This window comes from Triticum aestivum, chromosome 7A (genome assembly GCF_018294505.1).
Source record: "Triticum aestivum cultivar Chinese Spring chromosome 7A, IWGSC CS RefSeq v2.1, whole genome shotgun sequence".
Lineage (NCBI taxonomy): Eukaryota > Viridiplantae > Streptophyta > Magnoliopsida > Poales > Poaceae > Triticum > Triticum aestivum.
The window spans coordinates 658,875,000-658,898,549 of NC_057812.1; the positions used below are offsets into that span (position 1 = coordinate 658,875,000).

Consider the following 23,550-nt stretch of genomic DNA (forward strand, 5'->3'; position numbering starts at 1 on the left):
TTGATAACATATAGTTTTTCATTTGTTAGACTATTTGTCTTGAATGTGTACATCCTAAGCTTAGCTTTGCAGAGGTTAGGTGTCGATTGTCATGCTTTGTATCCATTTGATGCTATATTACCAGTAAATAAAATTGCTATTTATAAGAAAAATATATCTGCATCACTGATTCTCACAAAGTTATAAACTCAAAATGTCACACTCACACACTAGATGACAAACATAATCTCTGCTTCGGTCTACCATCTCTCTCAACATAGATATACTTTCGATCACATGCTACAGTTGTTCAGTGCGCATGCTAGGTCGTACTCCCTGAGAGTGATGTAGTTATAAGGATAGTTGTGACAAGATTTAGTTTTGAAACTGATATAGATGAGTAGACTGACAACCCACATACTATACGCTAATGGTAGCATATGAACAATACCGGTAACCCTTTCAATACCGGGTGATAATTCCCGACATAGAAAAAACAATTGAAATGTTGCAAAAAAGTATCAACTCCGTACCCGGCAACTTTAGCATGAACAACTTTGTAACTTACAAATTGCAACATGGTAGCTTTTAACCTCCAAAAAATTATGGAAACATATCAACATGCGATCCACTTTCGTAGGTCTCGTTGCAATGAATTCAACGGTGAAAATGGATTTTAAATCGGATTGACGGTTTGAGTTACAAAATATTTTGAATTTTAAATTTTGATGAAGCTTTAACATCGGCATTTTCATCTCATATGCATCCATGCACACTTAAAATCAGTTGGAGACATCGCATGCAAGCTTGCTCGGCCGTGTCGAAGTAACCGTTCGATAACATCACTAATAATGCGACATTTTTGTGTCCTGCTTAGAGAGGCGAGGCGGCGGCTCTGAAGATAGAATGTGGTATGCTGTTCCACATAATGTCCTCCCTGCCTAGCCCCGTCCCGATGGTGTTTCTAGCATCGTCGATGGACATGCGAAGGTTTGTCTCCGACGGATCTCACACAATCCGGTCGTATTTGTCTTTGATGGATCATTCGTCAATTATTACCGTCCAAGAAGGAAAGGAAAAGGATGCACTGAAAAAACACAAAACGTACCATATAAAATACGCCTTCATCTCCGTTCCGCGTAAACAGCGGAAGGCGCGAGCACGAGGGTGGAGCGATCAGCTTAAAATAGCCAACGGATTAGAGCACACTTTTCCAAAACGGCCCCGGGGTCTAAACATAGGCGCGAGCTCGGCGCACGCGTCGCACGCCCGCACGCACACTCCCGTCGGAGAAAATTTCCGCCCCTCGCTCGCGATCTCCCCGCCCCCCGCATCGAGATCGCGTCTCGCCCGGATTCGAATCGAGTTCGCCGGCCGGTGGTGGCGGTGGTGGTGATGCGCCGGTGCTGGTAGCCGCAGGCTCGGGTCGGTCGGCCGGACGCGAACGATGAACCTCGTGCGTGGCGTCGCCGATCTGCTCCGCAAGTCACCACAGCCCCCGGGGCCGCCCACGCCCCCCTCCCCCTCCGTCCGCGGCGGCTCCTTCCGCGGCGCCGACCTCGACGATGCCCCCGCGCCCCGCGTCGTCTTCAGGTATCACATCGTCCCGCATTGGGACATGCGGCTTGTGTCGATTCGCGCGCGTATCCCCACTTGCCCGTACGTGACCTAGCCTCTAGTGATGGGAGCCGGCGCGTGTTCGGTCGCAGAAATCTGGGTGCGATTTTCGTCTGTCTCTGTTGTCACAGTAATGTCCACGGGTTCATGAACTGTGGGAAATGCATGTTACATGAGAACGATGCCGACACGACCGGGGTAACTCAGTGTGGATTCTGAGTAGTGCTGGGGCTTTTGTTTTAGTGTCCAGCTATGAATTGTTTCTAGAGAAGAGCTATGAAATTTATTCACTGAGTTGAGCCTGAACTTGTACTGTAAGCTCATATCCTGAGCTGCACTACTTGCATTTGCTGTTCCAGTTTTGGGCTTTATAAGCCAGGCGAAAGCATTCCATTCCACCTAAGGAAAACCACATTTATTCACTTGCTGCTGTCTGGTTACTAGCATTAGGGCCTTTTTAACTTGCCTGCATTCCCTGTATAATACATCGGCCGCTTCCGAGTTGTTTTAAAATAAAATGGTTATACATATGGTTTACATTGAGTGTGCAACCATGGCTACCATGGACCGTGGAGCAGGTGTTCATGTTACAAAAGCATTAAAGACAGTAATGCATTGATTGATTTTAACTCCATGAACTCCTTTCTTATTTAAATTAGGATATGTTGCTGCAACATAATACATGCCTTCAATGACATTATGTGGAACAGCACAAGATATGCTTGCCAGTTAGGAAATTGTTTAATATTCTGGTACATTTGACATTGTATCATATAGTCTGTAAGGGTTCATACAGAAAATATATCATCAAATGACTTGATTGTTATGTGCACATCAGCATGATTGTTTCTCATTATTTTTCATTTCGTTCTAGTGATAGCACTGAGGAGGGAGTCTTAAGTACACTTTGGCAGAAGTATGAGAATGCCCATGATAAGGTATTCCCCTGAAGCTTGCTAGTTCTCTCTTGAACAACCCTTTTCATAATTTGGAACGTACACCCGACAAAGATGTCCAGTCTCATACTTTTGTTAGATGTATTGTCTCTATACTTAGATGTAACATAAGAGGATAAAGGACTAGTCATGTTTACTTAATGTTTGTGTTTCGGTTCTTATCCATTTCATTACTGAGTAATTTTCTGTCTTAGTGCAACACGTGAGAAGTATCAAATACACAGAATATCTACAGATAAACTTATATATCAAAGCCAAACGTGAAGTTTAATACTTCCATTTGGCTGTGTCTACTTGTTTGTCCACTGGGCTTAGAGTTGGTTTGTGTTGTAATTAACAAGGTTGAATGCTTAACTTTCAAGCTGAGTTGCACTTCGAACTAGAGCTACTCCCAGTATGATGATAATTGTATTCACACATGTTGTTTCAAGCTACAATGTACAACTTTGTTTTTCAAGAAATATAACATTCAAAGCCTTAAGTGTTGTAACTGTTGAAGTGTATATGTGGATTGCCTAGCCCTTTCCATCAGTTTGGACTTCTGGTTGCATTGGCTAGTGCATGAAGCTTAACATGGTTTTGAGTTCAAGTCCTGGCTTTCGCAATTTATTCAAAAATTGCTGCTGCCCCCATCTGTGTTTGTATATAAGCCTCTTGAGCCATACCTCTGAGTCTATTCATGTGTTGACTTCCACGTCACACGTGAGAGGGGTGTTGAAGTGTATATGTGGATTGCCTAGCTCTTTCCATCGGTTACGACTTTTGGTTGCATTGGCTAGTGCATGAAGCTTAACATGGTAGCAGGGTCCAAGGTCTTGAGTTCAAGTCCTGGCTTCACAATTTATCCAAAAATTGTCGTTCCCCTCTTCAACCAGCGTTGGCTAGTGCATGAAGCTTAACAGTAACAAGAATGATTGATAAATATGATTAGATTTCTGTTAAGTATTATACATAGCTGTATGTACTTGTGCTTTATGATAAACTAATTAGTGTATTTATTAGCAATTCAGTCAGTACTATATCTTGTATCTCTTTGCAATAATTTTTACAGGAGGAAAAGGAGAAATCACTGCAAATTTTTGTCTTACAATTCGTACAAACATTCAGAGACTGGGGTCCATACCATATTGAAGAATTTGTTGATCAAGAATTGGGATCTGATGAAACAGTCGTTGGATGCTCTTATGGGCATCCTTCTGAGGTCATTCTTATTCTGATCCAGGAAATTTCTCTAATAACTTCAACTATCACTGAAAGTAAGTGCCTCTACTATATGATGAGTCTATAGTGGGATACCGCTCCACTTCTCAAGTCACGCTATACAAGAGCCCACCTACTATTTATGTTCATAGTATATTTATTCTATTCAACATGGGACTTGAGAAGTTTGGAATTAGGTGTTGAGAAAAGATCGTAACTGTAACATGCTGGCCCAAATTTCTTAATGCTTACTCCACCTGTAGGGCTGGACCATGTATGCGCAACACCCCTCTTACACTTTCATCCCGTCTTAATGGAAAAGGGTTAACCCAGAGGTCGTATGTTTGGAACACAATGACATATATGTTGGTCCAACCGTATCTAAACTCTCCATGTGAGACTAATTCCACCATACAACTATACTTGGGCCAGATGGGCCTCCACTAATGGGCTGGGGTATTGCAGTAACTTCTTTGACGCTTTTGCCACAGCGCAGCTTTGCTATTTTTCTAGCCACTAAAAGATGCACTCTTGTGGTTTTATTTTTTTTCATTATTAGCGCTAGGGCATCTCCAACACTGACCAACAAATTTCCTCCGACATCCGTCCGCAGACACACATGCGGGAGCAGGCCATCCAATGCTATCCGCATACATCCGGCCCCATTTTTTTAAAGTCCGCACACTCAAATAGCCGCATATATAGTTTCAGTTTAGCTTCAAATGCATCAGTTGTTCAAATTTTAAAAACTTCAAATATTACACTCCAACATCGTTCTCCCCTTTGACCACCCATAGATGCTCAATTAGATCGTGAGTTGCTCGATGCCGAATTTGTTGATGCATTTGAACAAACTCTTCAAATGTGACCGGATTCTTGTCTGGAAGTTCCATAGGATCATCCATGTTTTCAAGTCAAGCCCTGCAGTAGTGTAACGCCCCGGACAAACCCGCCGGTGGTCGTCACTCCTGGCGGGATCTAGACTGGCCCCACAGATCAATACTAGTCTTTTCTGCGCACTTTGTCCTCACTCGTGCGCACCCGGGAGCAACTTCCCGGTCGGTCACCCATCCTGACACTACTCCAAGCTGAGCATGCTTAACTTTGGAGTTCTGTCTGAATGGGCTCCCGGAAAAGAAGAAATTCCTTATTGATATGAGTAGTCTATCATCCCTAATAAGCCAGGCTATCACATACACCCCAACTCAGAGGAACCGACGTCCTTGTCGGGCCACAGGAACGTTCCCTCTTGGCACAAACGTCTGTGCTTCCAGTCCGGTACATGTGACATGCCGAGTGCCACGACGGGTCACAAACGTCATGAACAACATGACCACGCACCTGTCCGCAACCATCCGTGTAACCGCGAGGGTCGGCTCTGATACCAACTTGTAACGCCCCGGACATACCCGCCGGTGGTCGTCACTCCTGGCGGGATCTAGACTGGCCCCACAGATCAATACTAGTCTTTTCTGCGCACTTTGTCCTCACTCGTGCGCACCCGGGAGCAACTTCCCGGTCGGTCACCCATCCTGACACTACTCCAAGCTGAGCACGCTTAACTTTGGAGTTCTGTCCGAATGGGCTCCCGGAAAAGAAGAAATTCCTTATTGATATGAGTAGTCTATCATCCCTAATAAGCCAGGCTATCACATACACCCCCACTCAGAGGAACCGACGTCCTCGTCGGGCCACAGGAACGTTCCCTCTTGGCACAAACGTCTGTGCTTCCAGTCCGGTACATGTGACATGCCGGGTGCCACGACGGGTCACAAACATCATGAACATGACCACGCACCTGTCCGCAACCATCCGTGTAACCGCGAGGGTCGGCTCTGATACCAACTTGTAACGCCCCGGACATACCCGCCGGTGGTCGTCACTCCTGGCGGGATCTAGACTGGCCCCACAGATCAATACTAGTCTTTTCTGCGCACTTTGTCCTCACTCGTGCGCACCCGGGAGCAACTTCCCGATCGGTCACCCATCCTGACACTACTCCAAGCTGAGCACGCTTAACTTTGGAGTTCTGTCCGAATGGGCTCCCGAAAAAGAAGAAATTCCTTATTGATATGAGTAGTCTATCATCCCTAATAAGCCAGGCTATCACAAGTAGCATGGTCACCCTCATTCTCCATGATCATGTTTATGCATGATCACACAACAGGTCATCACCTCCCACAAGGTCTCTGGATCCCATTGTTTAGCAGGCCCGCGAACAACTACAAAACGTGCCTGCAGAACTCCAAATGCCCTCTCAACATCCTTTGCCCTCTCAACATCCTTTCTAGCTGCTTCTTGTCTTTGAGCAAAGTGAGACTTTTTCTGACAAACTAGGTTAGAGATGGTGTTCAAAAGGTAGCCCACGGAGGATAGATGTCGTAACCAGATAGTAGCCCATGTTGTACTCATGCCCACTGACATTATAGTGGCAAGGAGGAGCTTTTCCTTCAGTCAGCCTAGCAAACAGTGGCGATCGCTACAACACATTGATGCCATTGTGAGACCCGGGCATGCCAAAGAAAGCGTGCCAAATCCAAAAAATCATTTAATGCAACTGCTTCAAGAATGATGGTGGGCTTCTTAACATGACCATGATATTGCCCTTGTAAAGCTTTTGGGAAGTTTTTCCATTTCCAATGCATGCAGTCAAGAGATCTGAGCAAACCTGGCCACCCTCCTACTTCTGAGATTGCCAAGAGCCTCTCGGTGTCTGCCACAGTTGGTTCTCTAAGGTATTGAGGTCCAAACACCTCGACCAGGCCAGTTGCAAACTTGACCATGACATCTCTGCATGTGCTCTCAGATGTCCGTAGGTACTCGTCTTGCGAATCACCAGTCATGCCATATGCAAGCATCCGCATGCCGTGCACTTTTGGTAACCAGAGAACCCAATCCTTACCACGTCGCCCTTCAAGATGGTGTAGTCATCAAAGGACCGGACGCCATGGTAGAGACGACCGAAGACATTTTTGCGCATCTGGAAGCGCCTGTGAAAATTGTTAGCGAAGAGGGCATTGGAGGCAAAGTAGTCGTCCATCAGCGTCAAATGGCCGCGCGCCCTTTTGCGGTTGAGCACTCGATGACCCTTGATCGATCCCTTGAAATTGAGAACATGCTCTTCTCCACGTCTGCAAGGACCGCCTGCATCATCGTTGTTTCATCCATGTAGTCCTCGTCGGACAAGCCATCAGATGACTCAACATAGTGCTCGTATATGTACTCCATATCCAAATCCATTGCTTCAAAGAAGAAGGGACACATTTTTTAGCACGCGCATTTCACTGTACAGATGCCGGGCATGGTGAGTATTGTACAAGCGGATGGTACCCGTGCGGCGGACAGAGGAGAAGTGTGGAACCCGGTAGAGGAGCAGCGGCGTTGAGCCCGGGGTGTACCGTCAAAGGTGATGGACCTGTCGACTTCCAGTAGGGGTGTGGCGGGGTGGCTGGGGTGGTGGAGCGGTGGCGATGGCAAGGGAGAAAACGGATGCAGACAAAGAAGGGAGGATGGAGGCGTGGGCTCCAAGAGGGGTTTTGGTGGGGTTTGGGGTGGGCGGGGGTGTCGGAGACTCGGAGACCTACGTGGCTGCTGTCCAAATCCCGCAAAGCCCCCCCCCCCCCCCGGCGGATGGATACAGGACATTGTAAAACACGCTCGGACCGCGCAGTCCGGACGTATGCGGGCTGTTTGTGGATCGGCTTTGGAGATGCCCTTAGGTCACATGTAGTTTGACTCATTTAAGTAAACGCAAAGCAGTAGAATGGTCTTGCCAGCAGTAGTGCTAGTAGGCAGGGCTAACTTCTCCTTTTTTGATCTTTATACTTTCAGAGCAAATGTAAGAGAGGTAGCATGGTCCTTTGATGCTGTTAGCGGACATAATATAGTGACCAAAGAGAAGAGAGTGTGCATTGTCCGACAACAAAAAGTAAACATAGAGCTTCACTTAGAGACAATAACAAAAGTTCCCTAGTTTTAATCCTATGGCTTTAAGTAACCTACTTAAGTTAGGTGTCAGCTAGTAACTAGTGCTTCCGTCAGTCCAACACCTTTTGCTTCTTTTGTTGAGTCAGTGTGCTTAAGGACTACTTTTCTATTGTTGTGCAGTTGGGCTGGGGTGTGTTGTCCTCCGTTGTGGAATCTATTTCGTTGCGGAAATCCTGACCAATTTTTATAGGATTTCATTGTTATGTTTGTGTGCAAGATGGTCTTAAGTAGCTAATATATCGAAAAGAGAAAAATTCTATTTCTAAATGCCGCTAACATACCAAGTTTGGCATTAATCAATGTTACCCCAACATCCATGTCATACCAGACCACCACCCATACTATATTATCGCTGCAGTATTCAGGCATTTGTCCGCAGGCAGTGCTGTACATGATAAATTCGAGTTCTAGTGAGGTTATACGAGCAAATGCCTTAACCAAAATACATCAATGCTATGGGAGCATGTACTATTACATGGGAATGTGTTGCTGATTTTTTATGGAACTGTTTGTGATTTTGGCTCTTACTGTGATAAATGGAATCACATCTGCTCCTGTATTGCATTATTAGGTGGCACCATTCCAGAATCTTCTCCAAAGCATTCGGACCAACTAGAACCCCTGGAATTAAGCGCTGAAAGATTGCATGTCCTGGAGTGCCTGACTATTCTGACTCGCTCCGTGCATAATTGTAGAGTATTTAGCTATTATGGTGGCGTGCAGAAGGTTACTTCTCTACTAAAAGGTAGCATTTCTCTTCAGATGTTGGTACATTCCGAGAATTATCTCTGGGTGCTGGATATTTGTTCTGATTACTTGTTCACTATAATTTCTTATTTTCGTTACTAAATGTTCCAGTTTTACCATTATTTCTTGCTAGCTTACCTATACTTTCCTGCATCTGATTCTGATGGATCACTATCCAAAATTTTAAATAACTCTTTCGTCTTTGTTATATTCAGCCGCTGTTGATCAGCTGAAAGCCTTGAACAGTTTGCATGCTGTAGATGACCAATCTTCAGATCAAGCAGTAGAAAATACAAGGATGATGCTAAAGATACTCATATGCATAATCACAATAATTTCAAATTTCATGAAGTTGGAACCAACTGCTACAAGGGACCCCCATTTTGTCGATACCACTAAATATGTCCGATCGAGCATTTATTTGGCTACGGTTTCTCCAAGTATTCCAGAAAACACCATTTCTGATGCACTTCAACATTGGCAGCAAAAGGCTATTATTCTTGTGCTGGAAGCTGGTTGTGTCAATCGGTTAGTAGGTAAAGTTGCCCTTTAGCTGTTTACCAAAATTGAAGTTCTGCAAATTTTTTTCTCAAACATACATTAGTGCAGTAGTATCTGTTGTCTACGTTACTGGATTGTCATATAAAGCCTTTGTTCTTCCTTGACAATAGATTCTAGAAGTTTCAAATGTCGATAATTGAAGGTTTTCTGTTAGGAGCCTTGTGTTAATTACTCCTCATTGATGATTTATACTTGGTATTTTTTAAACTAAAGAAAGGACTTAGGGAGAATCCTGATGTGTAAAGGGATACCAATTACAGAAAAGGGCATAGACATTGTCTGCACAGTTCACTGATTAAAGTTAGCCTTTTATTGCTAGATGGAAAATCATACTTCTACTTCAGTCTTTTGTGTTTAAGAACAAAAGTAGTGAAGAACAAAATAACGCTACTCCCTCCAATCCAAATTAATTGACTCTACTCTAGTATAACTTTAGTACAAAGTTGTACTAGAGCAGCATCAATTAATATGGATCGGAGGGAGTACTAAAGATAGTCAATAAACTATTAAGCTGCAAATTATTAACAAACACAAATTTATATCAATGAATGAGAGTGAGGTGCTAAGAACAAATCAGAACTCTGCTGCAACTCCTTGTCTCCCTAACCGGAAAGTAGTGGCTACTCTCGGGTGTACTACACCTGAGTTAGCAAAATATTGAAAAAATGTGGTCAAACATTGTCCAAAAAATCTGAAATTTTGGGACATGAAACATTATCAGATGTGTGATGTTCTTACAAAATTTCACCTAAAAATAACATCTGAGGAGCCCTCACCAAAAATAACAAAATCACTGCTCAAACAGTGCACAAAACTTTCAGCAGCGATTTTGTTTTTTTCGGTGAGAGATCCTCGGATGTTATTTTTCGATGAAACTTGGCAAGAACCTCAAACATATGATAAAGTTTGATGTAGCAAAATTTCAGATTTTTTGGATTTCGTTTGATGAACTTTTTTCAACTTTTTTGCTAACTCGGGTGTAGTACACCCGAGAGTAGAAAATCCAGTCCTCCCTAACCTCATCGTCATAAGCACCATGGACCACACGCAGTGCATGCCTATAGATGTTTGCCGGTGGATCCATCTGTAATTTACAATGTCATCATATGTCCCTTATTGAATTTCTATCATTTTTATTATTTGATAAAACATAGAAATATTACTGCAGAACTGTTACGGGTCATTCAGAGGCTGAATTTGAAAGAGCAGTGGACTGATCTCTCACTTCATTTTACCACTTTGTCCACCCTTCGATCAACTATATCTGGTACCCATGCACAGAATCATTTCAGAAGCATTGGTGGGCTGGAAATTCTACTGGATGGACTAGGACTTCCTTCAAATAAATTTTCAGTTTCAAAGCATTCATCTATATCAAGAGATGAAAGGTGCACCTACAATACTTCTGTTTTTCATTTCATATTTCCTTACCTTATGCTCTCGTATTATACCCATAATGGCAAACATTCTGGTTAAGATGCAAACTATATATACCTAAGAGTTTTCTAGTTCCAAGTTAAATTATATCGTAAAAGTCGAAATGCAACATTGCTTTGCAAAAAATCGTATCAAAATTCACTATTAAGTTAAAGATGCCATTTTATTTAATTTTAGCACATCTATAATGTGAATGTGGAATTTCTATATCCATTCCATATTCAAATTGCAAACTAAAATTTACTTGAAATCGTTAAGTTTGGCATTTTCGTTTTTGAGTGTCAGTTTCAAAATATTAATGTTATCTACAATATTACTTTTCTAATTTGATATCTATTTTTTTCCGACAAATTTATGGGGCAGAGTGGTTGACAATGTGGAACATACAGTTGCAGTTCTTTAAATCATACACACTCATATATCAGACTTAGTGTTTACTGTTATTTACTCCCTCTGTGAACAAATGTAAGACATTTTGGGTCACTATTTTAGTGACCTAAAACATCTTATATTTGTTTATAACTTTTTCATTATTTTTTCTGCCAATTGCTTGTACAACTTTTTGGGAAATTTGCAAGCTCTATTACGGGTGATAATAGGGAAGTTCTGCAACGAACAATTTGTTTCTGAAAAAACTGCTGTGAAATATTAGGATGAGAACCTGCTAGGTTAAGAGTTCAGCTCTACTGTGCTAGCTCACCTTATATATTTTATCCCCACTTTTATGTTCTGACATTACCATGCTTTTATAGGGGTGAGATTCTTCTTCTGCAGCTACTATATCTGGAAATTCTGAGTGAGGCAGTGTATCCTGTGCTCTAAACTACTTTTAATTGGTGATCACAATATGTTTCAGAATATTAATACGCTTCACTAAACATAAAGAGCATCAATATGCTGTGCTAATCTTTATCATTGGAACAGATTAATGTACGTTTTGGCTATGCTCTACCAAGAAAAAAAAAGAGTGTTGTTTATGCATTTTCTTGATAAATTGGTGATCACATTCTATTCCTTCTATCAATGCATCGAGACGCAAGGCCTTTTGTGTTTTCTTTGAAAGAAAAGACTTACAATAATATTGAATAATTTAATAGTGCATTTGAACTTTGATATTATACTGTTTTAGTATTTTCCCCATATTTGGTCCTTGACTGCTGTTCAGATTTGGCAATATCAACAACTTGGAATTTTTATGCGAAAATGGGTTGGTGCATAAATTTGCAAATAGCATCAGTTGGCCTGCATTTATGATTCAGGAGTCTCACCGGCAAAAGGATACTACAAAAACTCTTCTTGCATTAAATTCTATCTCTGGTCCAGTTCATTTTCTTAAGATAACAGAATGGAATGACTATTCCCTAAAGTTGAGCATTGCCCTTTGCTCTTTTATTCTCCCCTCAAATGTCGTAAAATGCTGTTCTGATGAAACTGCTATCAACCAAATTTCGGCATCCATCCCATCAGCTTATCAGGAGCAATCCGTGAGATGGATGATAAGGGTTCTCCTAACAGTCTTTCTTTGCATCAAAGCTTGTGCTTGGGAATCGGAATTACCAAGCCATATAAAGTAAGTTTTAAAATGTACTGGCATGAATATTCTCTTCAGCTACAATAGTTAACTACAGTGTTCTGTTACTTTGTTCAATGCTACCTAGCTGCTTCATTTGCTACATGGAAGATATCTGAAGCTAATTTATTTTAGCAACCATATGGAGTTTAGCTGATATTTTCTGAAGTTAAATTCTTACATGCAATGATCAATATGTCAGTCAAACCCGACTTCAATCTATTAGTTATTGGGCAAGTGACTAACAATATTCTGTAGTACACCCCATAGAAAACTGTTCTAGTGTACACTGCAACTGTTACGTATGCAGTGGATTAGTTTGACGCAACAGAAACTGCAAGATTGCTTTTTTTTTAAGTTGAGTCATTGAAGATCTGTATGTTTGAAGCTTTGAAGATTACCTTTTCCCAACTCATTTAATGACAAAATGCTCCCTGTATGATGTGACTCACACTACAGGATATTAGCCAAAACCATTCAAATTTACACGATCCGTACATTCAGAAGGGTTCTTGTTTCAGCGCCAGCTCTACTCGCAGCTTTTCGAGAGGAAGGTGTATGGGACTTGATATTTTCCGAAGACTGTTTCTATGTTGGGTCATCTGTGGAAGACATCCAATTTCATATTGGTACAGAGAACCAAAATGACAATGTCAAAAATAATAGGACAGCAACTGATTCTCAAAGCTCATATTGGATTGATGTTAACATTCTTCAAGTGGAAGCTATTTCCTTTCTGGAATTTGCTGCAACACTTAATGAAAACACATATAATCTGGTACAGTTTTTTCACTTCTGTTACCTTATATTTTATATTATTCTTATCTGTAATAATGATATTTTTATTATTTTGAGTTCTTTTCTTATTATATTCTTTTCGTTCTTTGTAGCCAGAATGCTCAGCACTAGTGGATGCACTTGAGCATTGCGTTTCAGATGCGGTGGTGGCTAGCATTCTTCTTAAATGCTTTCGTGTTATTCTACAACTCGCCACACAACAAACTTTAGCTTCATTCAAATCCTTGGATGCAATCACTAGAGTCCTTAAGGTCACATGCCTTCAAGCACAGGGACTACGAAACTCCAGGAATTTGCCTCGTCCTGAAATTACCATCGATAGAGATGATTCTCAGACAAAAAATATTGAGATGACTTCACCTGAGGGCAGAACTGATCACACTCTTACATGCCTAAAATTAGGTGTAAACCTCCTTAAGGATTATGTAACTATATCTAGCGATGGAAGAATTCTAGTTTTGCACAATGCTGAATGTATTGAGTGTTTATTCAACTTATTTGAAGAAGAGAGCCTACGAAAACAAGTACTGGAGCAAGTTCTTGCCTTATTTAGGGTAAAACTGTGTTTTATCTCAAATTTCCCTCTGTTAATATTGTTATAACTTTTGGAGCTAAATTATTCTTATAATTTATTGTAACCAGTTGCCTCCATCCTCAGCACAAGATCATGCTGCAAAGTTGCATCTATGCTCCAAATATTTAGAGAACTTCACACAAGCAAATAAAAATGAAAAGGTCAATTCGGAATTGTTAATTGATCTACTGGTCAGCATGAGAGAGATCATTATGATGGACCGCGTGGTAGGTTCTCGTATATTTCTTGGAATATAGCAGTTGAAATAGCAGTAGTGTTTGTTTTCTACTATAAGTGACATAATATGTTGACAACTTTTATACTCCATTTTTGCCTAGTACTATCAAAATCTATTTCGCAACGAAGGGTGCTTTCTGCATATTATCTCTTTGTTAAACGGAACTTTCAATGAGGCAACCGGTGAGCGCTTGGTGCTTAATGTCCTTGAGACGTTAACATTACTGCTTGAAGAAAATAATGCTTCAAAGGTAATCATATGGTTGTATGTTGTTTAAAGCTTTTTTTATTGTCTGCTGTGCTAATTAGTCTTGGTTTGTCTTTTTTCAGGCCGCTTTCAGAGTGCTAGTTGGTGTGGGTTATCAAACATTACAGAGCTTGCTATTGGATTATTACAAATGGTTGCCAAGTGAGAGGCTCTTGGATGCATTGCTTAATATGCTAGTTGATGGGAAATTTGAGATAAATGAGAAAACAACAATAAAGGCTAGTATCTTTGAACCAATTTAACATGATGTTATCATTGCTGGGCCCAGTTAATTATTGTGCTTCATTCTTGTATCATTCTCATAAATGTTTTCTTAACTTATTTCTCAGAACGAAGACGTTGTTGTATTACTTTTGAACATTTTACAGAAGGTCTGTTCTCTCGCACACAGAGATGTGATTACCATCCTTTGATAAAATTTAATTTATGGTTTACATTTTTTGTAACATCAGCAATTTCTGATTGGCAGAGCAGCACATCACTTCAGCATTATGGGCTTGTTGTATTGCAGCAGTTGCTGAAGCAATCCATTACAAATAGAACTTCTAGTTTCAGAGCAGGGTTGCTTAGTGTTCTTCTTGATTGGTTTTCAATAGAAGAGAAGGATGATACAGTTAGCGTAATTGCAGAGTTGATTCAGATTATTGGCGCACACAGCATATGTGGGAAAGATATTCGGAAAATTTTTGCCCTCTTACGCAGCGAGAAGATTAGTGCCAAGCAGAAGCACACTTCTTTGCTTTTGAGAAGTCTCAGCCACATGCTCAAAGAAAAGGGCCCAGAAGCTTTTTTTGAGTTCAGTGGCCATGATTCTGTGCGTTCTGTCATATTTATTTGTCACTTATAATTTGTTTGTTCTGTTATCCATGTTAATAGTGACAGGCTGTGAAGTTTTGAACTCTCAGTGTTTCCTGGGTGAAAATTAGTTTTTTTTGCACTGAAAATGGGTTTGTGGGGAGTTTGACACCACTAAGGTGTGGCTATGCAACCACGGTAGTAAGTTGTGTGAGTGTTCCTAATGATCTCCTAGCCTTTTGCGGATGAAATTCTGCCATTTTAGTACTTGTACATGTCTTCTGCTGTATGTTTCTAGACATATTTTACCTTGAGTGGAGTTAATTATGGTTGCACATATAACATTTGACGATGATGTTCTGCCACTAACATCAATTTATCTATTTCATTTTCATGTGCCTTTTGAACATTTTATATGTCACAGATACTACACAATACATAATGTGGTGATGGTCTGACATCTTCCTTTTCTTTGATAGGGTATAGAAATAAAATCTCCATTTCAATGGCCTTATAATAGAGGACTATCTTTTTCTTGCTGGTTGAGGGTAGAAAACTTCCCAGAAAATGGTATGATGGGCCTTTTCTCCTTTTCCACAGAAGATGGAAGGGGGTGCTCAGCCATGCTTAGCAAAAGTGCTCTAGTATATGAGGTAATGGTGTTTTTCTACCTCATCTTTAGTCAAATCAGGTACTTGAATTGCAGTTATTGTTGTGAAACAGTTTTATCAGATTAATGGCTTCTGTTAGCTATCTAGCATATAGATAGAACCATATCTTTCTTTGCCCTATCAAATAATCAAAAATCTCCATTTTGACTACATCACTTGATAATTTTCTCAACACAGTTTATCTAACTTCCAGATTTTAACACAAATACGTGGAAACTGACACAATAACAGCCTCAATGGGGATTCATGGAAATTGACACGATAATTTCAATGCAATGAAACGCATAAGTCTTTTACGTTTTCTCGAAAAAAACAACAACTTCACTGCAACATTTTTACTAATTTCATAAAAGTTCAGAGAAAACCCCAGTTCCTCTATGCCATAATTTTAAATATGCGTTGCTAATGTTGGCTAAATTGAGCAATTTTGATGTGATTACACTGATTCTCTCTTGCTTATAGCTCCATACGATGTTTATGAGTTGTGACTAGTTATTTATAGAGGTAAATCTGTTGCATCCAAAAAAATTCTTTAACTACATTCTACATTGTGTGGATGCAAAATATCGTTGAGTTTAGAAAGGAATTGTTCATATTTACTCTAAACCTGCAGAGATTTCCATACCTCTCCAAACTAGAAAATCAGATATCCCATCCCCCTAAACTAAAAACACGAAATAAATTAACCCTGTAGCATTGGCTCCAGAGAAGTTTTGCCATTGTGGACACTCCCTTCCCCTCTAACTCTATACCCATTAGTGTAGAATAAGGCAGTGAGAATTTGATATATTGACGGGTTACTGTGATGTACCCATGCTCAATGTGGGTGGAAGTCGGGCAGAGGAAGAACTTTTTATTCGTGTTACTCATGACATGCCAGCCCATGCGGTAATAATAGATCACATTGCCTTTAACCATGAAAGAACAACATCTAGTTTTGGTCTAAATCTTGGGCCACAGGCATTTCAGATGATGAAGGTCTTCATGTTTGCTTCCACCATGGTAGCCATATGTTTGTTTTGTAGGCCATGTATTTTTGTATCCTATCCTAAAGTCTGGTTCTTCCCTGCTTTGGCAGTCTATCAATAAAAAACATCAGTGTGTTTTGTTACAACTCAAGCTCCCACCGAAGGAGTGGAAGTTGCTTTCTGTTACTCATACAATAGGAAGGGCTTTTTCTGGAGGAAGCCAGCTGAGATGCTATGTTGATGGGGAGCTAGTATCATGTGAGAAGTGTAGGTGAGGAAATCATTCTTCATCCGTAATTTACAATGATGTTGGCATCATCTATTTTGCATTGGGGCCTAATATGTGGCTACATTAATGTATTCTAATCATATTTTCCAATTAAAACTTCTTACATAATATTGTGTATAAGTAATTATTTATTCATCTTGTTACATCGATGAAAGATAGGTTCTTCAACATGTGCTTTCATATGTTAAAGCATTCACTCATGTATAGATCTAATTGGTAGACCCATAGTGTAGTCTGGCTCAAAGCACCCATGCAACATATGGAACTCCCAAGACTTTGCAATAGAGTGAATTTGTCTGGATATCTTCCTAGTTTAGACAATGCCATGTTGCCATGTTATTTTATTTTTTCTGGAAAAGAAGAGATACTGTTAATATTGTTCATAAGTTCTTGTTGCTATTTTTAGGTATGCGAAAGTCAACGAGGTAATGACCCGCTGCACCATCGGTACAGAACTGACGCCTCTTGGCGATGAACCTAATTCTATTGGTTTTGAAAGGACTTCCGCCTTTACTGGTCAAATGGGCCCAGTTTATGTGTTTTCTGATGCTCTCTCCTCAGAGCAAATAAAAGGCATATATAATCTGGGACCAAGTTATATGTACTCCTTCCATGGCGACGATTCATTGTACAGGGGAATTTTGGACGCACGAGACGGCATCTCATCAAAGATTATTTTTGGTCTTAATGCACAGGTTCCAATCTCTTTCTGATAAGCATGACGTTGTACTTATTTCATCAAGTGTAACACTCCAGTCCAGGTAGTGTTTGCCCACGTGTGTACTCCCTCCGTCCCAAAATATAAAAACGTTTTTGACACTAGTGTAGTGTCAAAAACATTCTTATATTTTGGGACGGAGGGAGTAGTAGATAGTGTAACTGGAAATGGGATTGGCCCTGCAAAAGTTTCAGAAAGTTTGGACCGCATATGGAGTTATAAACTTAAGGGAACCAAACATAGCAACTCTGCACAAACTGTAGTTTGGGAAAAAAACATGTAGTTTGCTATATGTGTCCAAATTGCTCCATGTTGGGCAACCTTGAGCAGATTTTGGGCTCTTTGGAGTTACAATGAATTCAGACTGACTTACAGAATATTTTTCTTTCCCACGTATTCTCAGGCTAGTGACAGCAAGACTTTGTTCAGTGTGTCATCCACACTTGATAGTGCTGACAAAAGCACAGTTGAAGCAACAATCATTGGCGGGACAAAGTTATGTTCACGACGCTTGCCACAGGATATTATTTATTGTGTTGGAGGAGTCTCTGTATTTTTTCCTCTCTTCACTCAATTTTGTGACGCTGTAACTAATGGTGGACAATATTGTTATACATCTGTCATCAATGATAAATTGGCAGCTGAGGTTATTGAGCTTGTCGCGTCTGTTCTGGATGGAAATGTATCGAATCAACAACAGATGTATCTTCTTTCTGGGTTATCCATTCTGGGTTTCTTGCTTCAAGCTGCTCCACCTCAGCTGTTAAATATGAAAACACTTCCTGCAGTGAAGTATATGTTCGATGTGTTAAGGAACTGCGGTACTCTCTCTCTCTCTTAATATTTTTCCTGTGTGTCTGACGAAGCTACACATTGTTAATATTTTTTCTGCATATTCAGGTATGTCTAAAGTTCTTCTGAAAGATGCTATTTCACGAGTTTATTTGAATCCAGAAATATGGGTATATTCAAACTATGAAGTGCAGAGAGATCTTTATATGTTACTGATACAATATTTTGAAACGGATGGAAGATTTTTACCACTACTATGTGGACTTCCGAGGATTATTGACATTGTGCGCCAATATTATTGGGAAAAGATAGATTCTAAGTGTGTTATTGGTTCAAAGCTGCTGCATCCAATTACTAAACAAGTTATTGGAGAGAGACCTAAGATAGAAGAAATCCGCAAGCTTCGGCTTCTGATTCTGAATTTAGCAGAAATGAGCATAAAGTAAGTACGTCTAACTTTGAAAGAATCCTTTAAAGATGTTTAGATGTTTTCTCCTCTCTACCCCCCCCCCCCCCCCCCCCCCTTCCTTTGATTTCTTATGTAGATATCTTATAGTTGTACTTATTTCACAGGCTCAAAATTTCTCCAGCTGATATAGGAGCTCTTATATCATTTGTTGAGAGGAGCCAAGACATAGCATGCATCGAGGACATACTGAATATGATCCTTCGCGCTCTTTCACATGATTCAGTTTTGTCATCTTTCTTGGAACACGTAAATGTCCTTGGTGGCTGTTGCATTTTCTTAAATCTTCTTAATAGGTAATATATTTTCATTGATCACTATCCAGAGCTAATTTCTTTATGTGCATTAGTTTGTGCTAACTAATACACAACATATAAATCGAGATGTTGCTTATCACGCAAATCAGACCTGATGGTACTTCACCATGGTTAAAAATTTAGTTGCTTGCTTGTGTAAAGTAACTGGATGCTTGATAAACCACAAAACAACACAGAAAATTTCCAGAGATTGTGATTTTCTTTGACTCAGTTATTTGGTTGTGATGATTTCCCTCAAGGAATTTTGCAAATTACGAAAAATGAACAACAAAATGGACCACATGAATATTGGAGCAGATTGAATGGTGAGGATAGTGGTTGTGTAACATTCATGCACCATCATAAGGCTCTAGAGCTCATTTTCTGCCTATCTCAGCATCTTGAACCATATAGAAGGGCCTAGCTGAACATGGTGTGTCATGACTGTCACTGATGCCCCTGAATTCTTTATTGTCGATGCTCTGCATGTGTGCTATCACTACTGTATTCTGACCTGCTTCCTGCAGTATTGAATGACTCATGTTTCAGAAATGTCTGTCCATTTGGTCAGAAAAAAAGGGAGTTCGCTTTACCACAATTTCAGTTCACTGATGTGTAATTTATTCAGCGACACCCACATTTTCCATGTACAAGTTTTTGTAGCATAGACATCCATCTCCATGTTTTAGTCTTCAACCGCGAACTCTAGAAAAGACTGACTTTCAACCCTGAACTAGGAAATTGCTTAGTTACAACCCTGAACTAGGAGAACAGTTCAATTTACCTCTCGCTTGGTCTGGCGGGTGGTTTTGGTTGAGATTTGTGCCACACGTGTGTTTTAAATGATGTGGCATTGGCATCTATGTGAACAATTTTTCTCCCTTGAGCTCTTTGTCATTCTTAAAAATTCTTAATAGTGAGTCCAAGGTTCAGTGACAGAACTCATTAAATGGAACAGGGTGTGATGTTCCCTACATATAGACTGATTCATTTTGGGGAAGAAGAAAGAGAGAGGTAAAGAGGATGTCAATCTCTTCTTGGACCCGCATAGACTTGTCTACTGGGTCCACATCAGATTTAAACCACTTCAAATTAGGTCGAGAGGGTAAAGTAAACTATTTTCATAGTTCATGGTCGTAATATAGATGCTTCCATAGTTCGTTGTTGTTAATTGGATTTGTGCCAAAGTTCTGGGCTGAAAACTAGAGTTTTGTTTGCAAGAACCTTTTTGTTTCTGCGGCGATCTGTTTACCTTCCATCTTCTGTGCATTGCATCACTGGATTTTGTATGTTACTACAAAAAACATGATTGTGAGAACCCATAATATCTAGGTATGTCATACTCCCTCCGTCCCAAAATAAGAGACTCGACTTTGTACTAACTTTAGTACAAAGTTAGTATAAAGTCGAGTCACTTATTTTGGGAGTGAGGGAGTACTTGTTTAACGTAGGTAGTATGTTTCTTTTGGTATATCTGACTTGGTTCATTTCTCAGGGAATTTGAGCCAATCAGATTGTTGGGGCTTCAGCTCCTTGGAAAGCTTTTGGTCGGGATTCCATCAGAGAAGAAAGGAGCAATATTATTTACCTTACCCACAGGAAAATCTAGAAAAGAAATGATATCAGCACCTCAATTGTTTTTCCATGTAATATCTGAACGGCTCTTGAGATTTCCACCCTCAGATAATTCTAGTGCAACTTTTTTCGATGTTCTTTTGGGTAGAACCAGTCCAAAACAGGTCATAATGACAGTTTTGTGTCATGTTACTGTTTCATTTTATTATTTTACCATAACTTTTGGTAATTAACTGAAACTGCAAATGTGGTCTGCTGTTTTCCCTGTATAGGTCCTACAAGAACATTCTCAGTCTGATCCATCAAAAGATACAAATTCCAACGCTTCAAGCTTGGATCAATTTTTCCTTCCTCGGATTTTGGTTTGCATCTTCAATTATATGCAGTCTTCTCAAGATTCTTCAGCTCGCATGAGAATCTTAACTAAGCTTCTTGGTTTACTCTGTTCAAACCCTACGAACATCGAGGCATTAATGGTACTGATTATTTTCTTAGCTCTATATAAATTACTCACTACGTGTTAATCCTGGGATGATTTTATCAGGAGCATGGTTGGAACTCTTGGCTTGAGACATCGACAAATCTGGATGTAATTAAGGAGTACAAACCAGCTCCTAAAGCTGAACTGGACAATGTGGAGATCAACGAACTAATTCTTGTGAGGAAGTTGTACTCGTTGGTCCTTTCATACTACCTGAGCTCTGTAAAAGGTGGCTGGCACCAGCTTGAAGATACAGTTCATTTTTTCCTTCTGAAATTTGACCAGGTTTGGTGTTATCTCCTTTTATATGAACAGCTTGGTACCATATATCTTTTGTCCGATTCTGATGACATTACTTGGATTAATGAATCTGCAGGGACAACTATCAAGTTCTTATTTGCTGCGGGACATACTCGATGATATAGTTGGGAGCCTGCTTCAGACATCTTCGGAAGAAAATATTTTCCTTTCACAGCCTGGCTGTGATAATGTCTTACATCTTTTGAAGCTTATCCAGGAGTTGCTTGTCAATCAAATAGGAATTAAACTCTTGGTAAACTTTGAAGCATACTTCTATGAAACAGAAAATAATTTATTCTATACACACATTTCAATACTGTTCTTTTTCATTTACAGTTTCCATCTCCTAGCACTACAGACGAATCTTCATCCGATGACAAATGGAAATTAGATATTAAGCTTACAGTAAATGAAATTTTAGATGCTGAGACCAATGGCCAGTGTAGAAGGTACTAGTTCTTTCCCTATGTTTTCCTGCATAAAATGCTTTGTTACTATTGCTAAATATGCGAGTCTTGTGTAGCTAGATGTGGAGTACTGCTTATACCTGCATTCTCACTCCTTGTATTGTTGTACATGCATTTGCTTTACCTGTCCATTTTACCCCTTTTCATTCCGAGGTGCATATTGCAGTATTGTGCCAGGAGCCCAGGTTACGGTCAGGGGTTACCACCATTTGACCACTGGTTGCCAGCCCTGTTGTGTTTCTACTGTCCCCGCCCTAGGCGACGTATCTCCACTCCTTTCCCAGTGCATCCACTCCTTGCACAGATGCCTCAGCCGTACCCTGTTGTGGCTGCACTGCTTCAGGCCTCCACACTACTTGCGGTAAAGCAAGGCACACCAAAGAGGGATCACAAGAATGGCCGTCCTCCGAATGGCTCTGATGGCATACACTAGGTGATCGAACCCAGGTGCTGAGATAGGTGCTAAGGCAGCAAAGGCGAGGGAGCAAAGGACCGAGCATCAAACCCATTCGCTGAGGTACCATTGCCTGACCTAAACAAGCCATGCGTCTTATGTCAGGCAGTCAGATCATCAAGATCACCATGGCATTGTTTCAGGATCGATACACAGGGCTTTCTGTGTCATGTTAGGGTTTCCTCCCGCCTGCAGAATTAACACTGGATTACCTTTTATATCAATGTTTTCTTTGGTGGCCTTGTAAGATATTCTCTTATCCTGTAATGAGTGCCTCTTCAACAGAAAGCATCTAAGTTTCATCAGCCTGTTTAAAGGGCAGCCCGGTGCACGTAGCTCCCGCTTGCAAAGGGTCCGGGGAAGGGTCTGATCACTTTGGGTCTATAGTACGCAGCCTTTCCCTACATTTCTGCAAGAGGCTGTTTCCAGGACTCGAACCCGTGACCTCATGGTCATGGTCACAAGGCAACAGCTTTACCGCTGCGCCAAGGCTCCCCTTCTTTCATCAGCTTGTTTGGACACGACACATCGGAGGCGACAGCTTGTGCTGCTTGCCAACAGCATTTATTCTTTTGGGTGTGTCTAGGGTTTTCTGGTCTTAGGCTTGTATACAGACCCACTGTTTTTTCTATCTATGCATCGAGAGGCCAAGCTTTGGTGTTATCTCCAAGGAAAAATAAAGCTGCATTTACATCAATGAGCTCAGACCGGTAGTTAAACAATTTAATATTTATATTCGAGTCATACACAACCTGAAGCTGATATGTTAAACTGCTATTATTCCCAAGCTGAACAATGCCTTTCCATAGATTTTGATTTGTTTCGGATTTGTTAAATTTCTAAACTTGAGGAGCTGCACATCGATATTCTAACGAAGATATCAATTATCAGTTTTCCTTGGAGCTCGTGCCAATTTGCTGCTGGGGATGAAGTAAGTGATGATTGGTGGAGCTTCTTTGACAAGGTATGGAGTATTATATGTAATTTGAATGGGAAAGGACCAAGCAAATTGATCCCGAAGAGTCCCCAAAATGTTGTAGCCCCGTCCCTGGGGCAAAGGGCACGTGGATTGGTCGAGTCTCTGAACGTCCCTGGTGCAGAAATGGCGGCTGTTGTTGTATCCAGTGGTATTGCAAAAATGAATATATTTGCTGACAGAGCAACGATATTGAGGGAAGAGATATTCCCGAGAATTTTCTTTCACCTTGTTATTCTGTACCTCTGCAAAGCTGGATTGGAAAATGCATCCAAGTGTGTTCTGCAGTTCATGTCATTGCTTCCCTTGCTCATTGCAGACGATGACCAAAGCAAAAACAAGCTGCATTTTCTAATATGGTATGCTGAATA

The 23,550-nt window shown here is 40.7% G+C and overlaps 1 protein-coding gene across 1 annotated transcript in view; it reads left to right on the forward strand.

The window, feature by feature from the left end:
• The first annotated feature begins 1,208 nt into the window (after window positions 1-1,208).
• LOC123149050 (BEACH domain-containing protein B-like) overlaps window positions 1,209-23,550 on the forward strand; it is a 29,707-nt gene continuing 7,365 nt past the window's right edge. Inside the window, exons 1-27 of the mRNA XM_044568588.1 lie at window positions 1,209-1,572; window positions 2,471-2,534; window positions 3,604-3,808; window positions 8,311-8,484; window positions 8,702-9,022; window positions 10,216-10,435; window positions 11,237-11,290; window positions 11,650-12,054; window positions 12,514-12,832; window positions 12,945-13,406; window positions 13,495-13,653; window positions 13,765-13,914; window positions 13,994-14,149; window positions 14,261-14,302; window positions 14,401-14,745; window positions 15,206-15,379; window positions 16,476-16,636; window positions 17,061-17,349; window positions 17,776-18,193; window positions 18,273-18,606; window positions 18,738-18,926; window positions 20,422-20,665; window positions 20,774-20,977; window positions 21,046-21,267; window positions 21,359-21,535; window positions 21,619-21,731; window positions 23,095-23,538. Coding sequence (XP_044424523.1) covers window positions 1,427-1,572; window positions 2,471-2,534; window positions 3,604-3,808; window positions 8,311-8,484; window positions 8,702-9,022; window positions 10,216-10,435; window positions 11,237-11,290; window positions 11,650-12,054; window positions 12,514-12,832; window positions 12,945-13,406; window positions 13,495-13,653; window positions 13,765-13,914; window positions 13,994-14,149; window positions 14,261-14,302; window positions 14,401-14,745; window positions 15,206-15,379; window positions 16,476-16,636; window positions 17,061-17,349; window positions 17,776-18,193; window positions 18,273-18,606; window positions 18,738-18,926; window positions 20,422-20,665; window positions 20,774-20,977; window positions 21,046-21,267; window positions 21,359-21,535; window positions 21,619-21,731; window positions 23,095-23,538 — 6,191 coding nt within the window. The 5' untranslated portion in view covers window positions 1,209-1,426. The remainder of the gene's footprint in view (window positions 1,573-2,470; window positions 2,535-3,603; window positions 3,809-8,310; window positions 8,485-8,701; window positions 9,023-10,215; window positions 10,436-11,236; window positions 11,291-11,649; window positions 12,055-12,513; window positions 12,833-12,944; window positions 13,407-13,494; window positions 13,654-13,764; window positions 13,915-13,993; window positions 14,150-14,260; window positions 14,303-14,400; window positions 14,746-15,205; window positions 15,380-16,475; window positions 16,637-17,060; window positions 17,350-17,775; window positions 18,194-18,272; window positions 18,607-18,737; window positions 18,927-20,421; window positions 20,666-20,773; window positions 20,978-21,045; window positions 21,268-21,358; window positions 21,536-21,618; window positions 21,732-23,094; window positions 23,539-23,550) is intronic.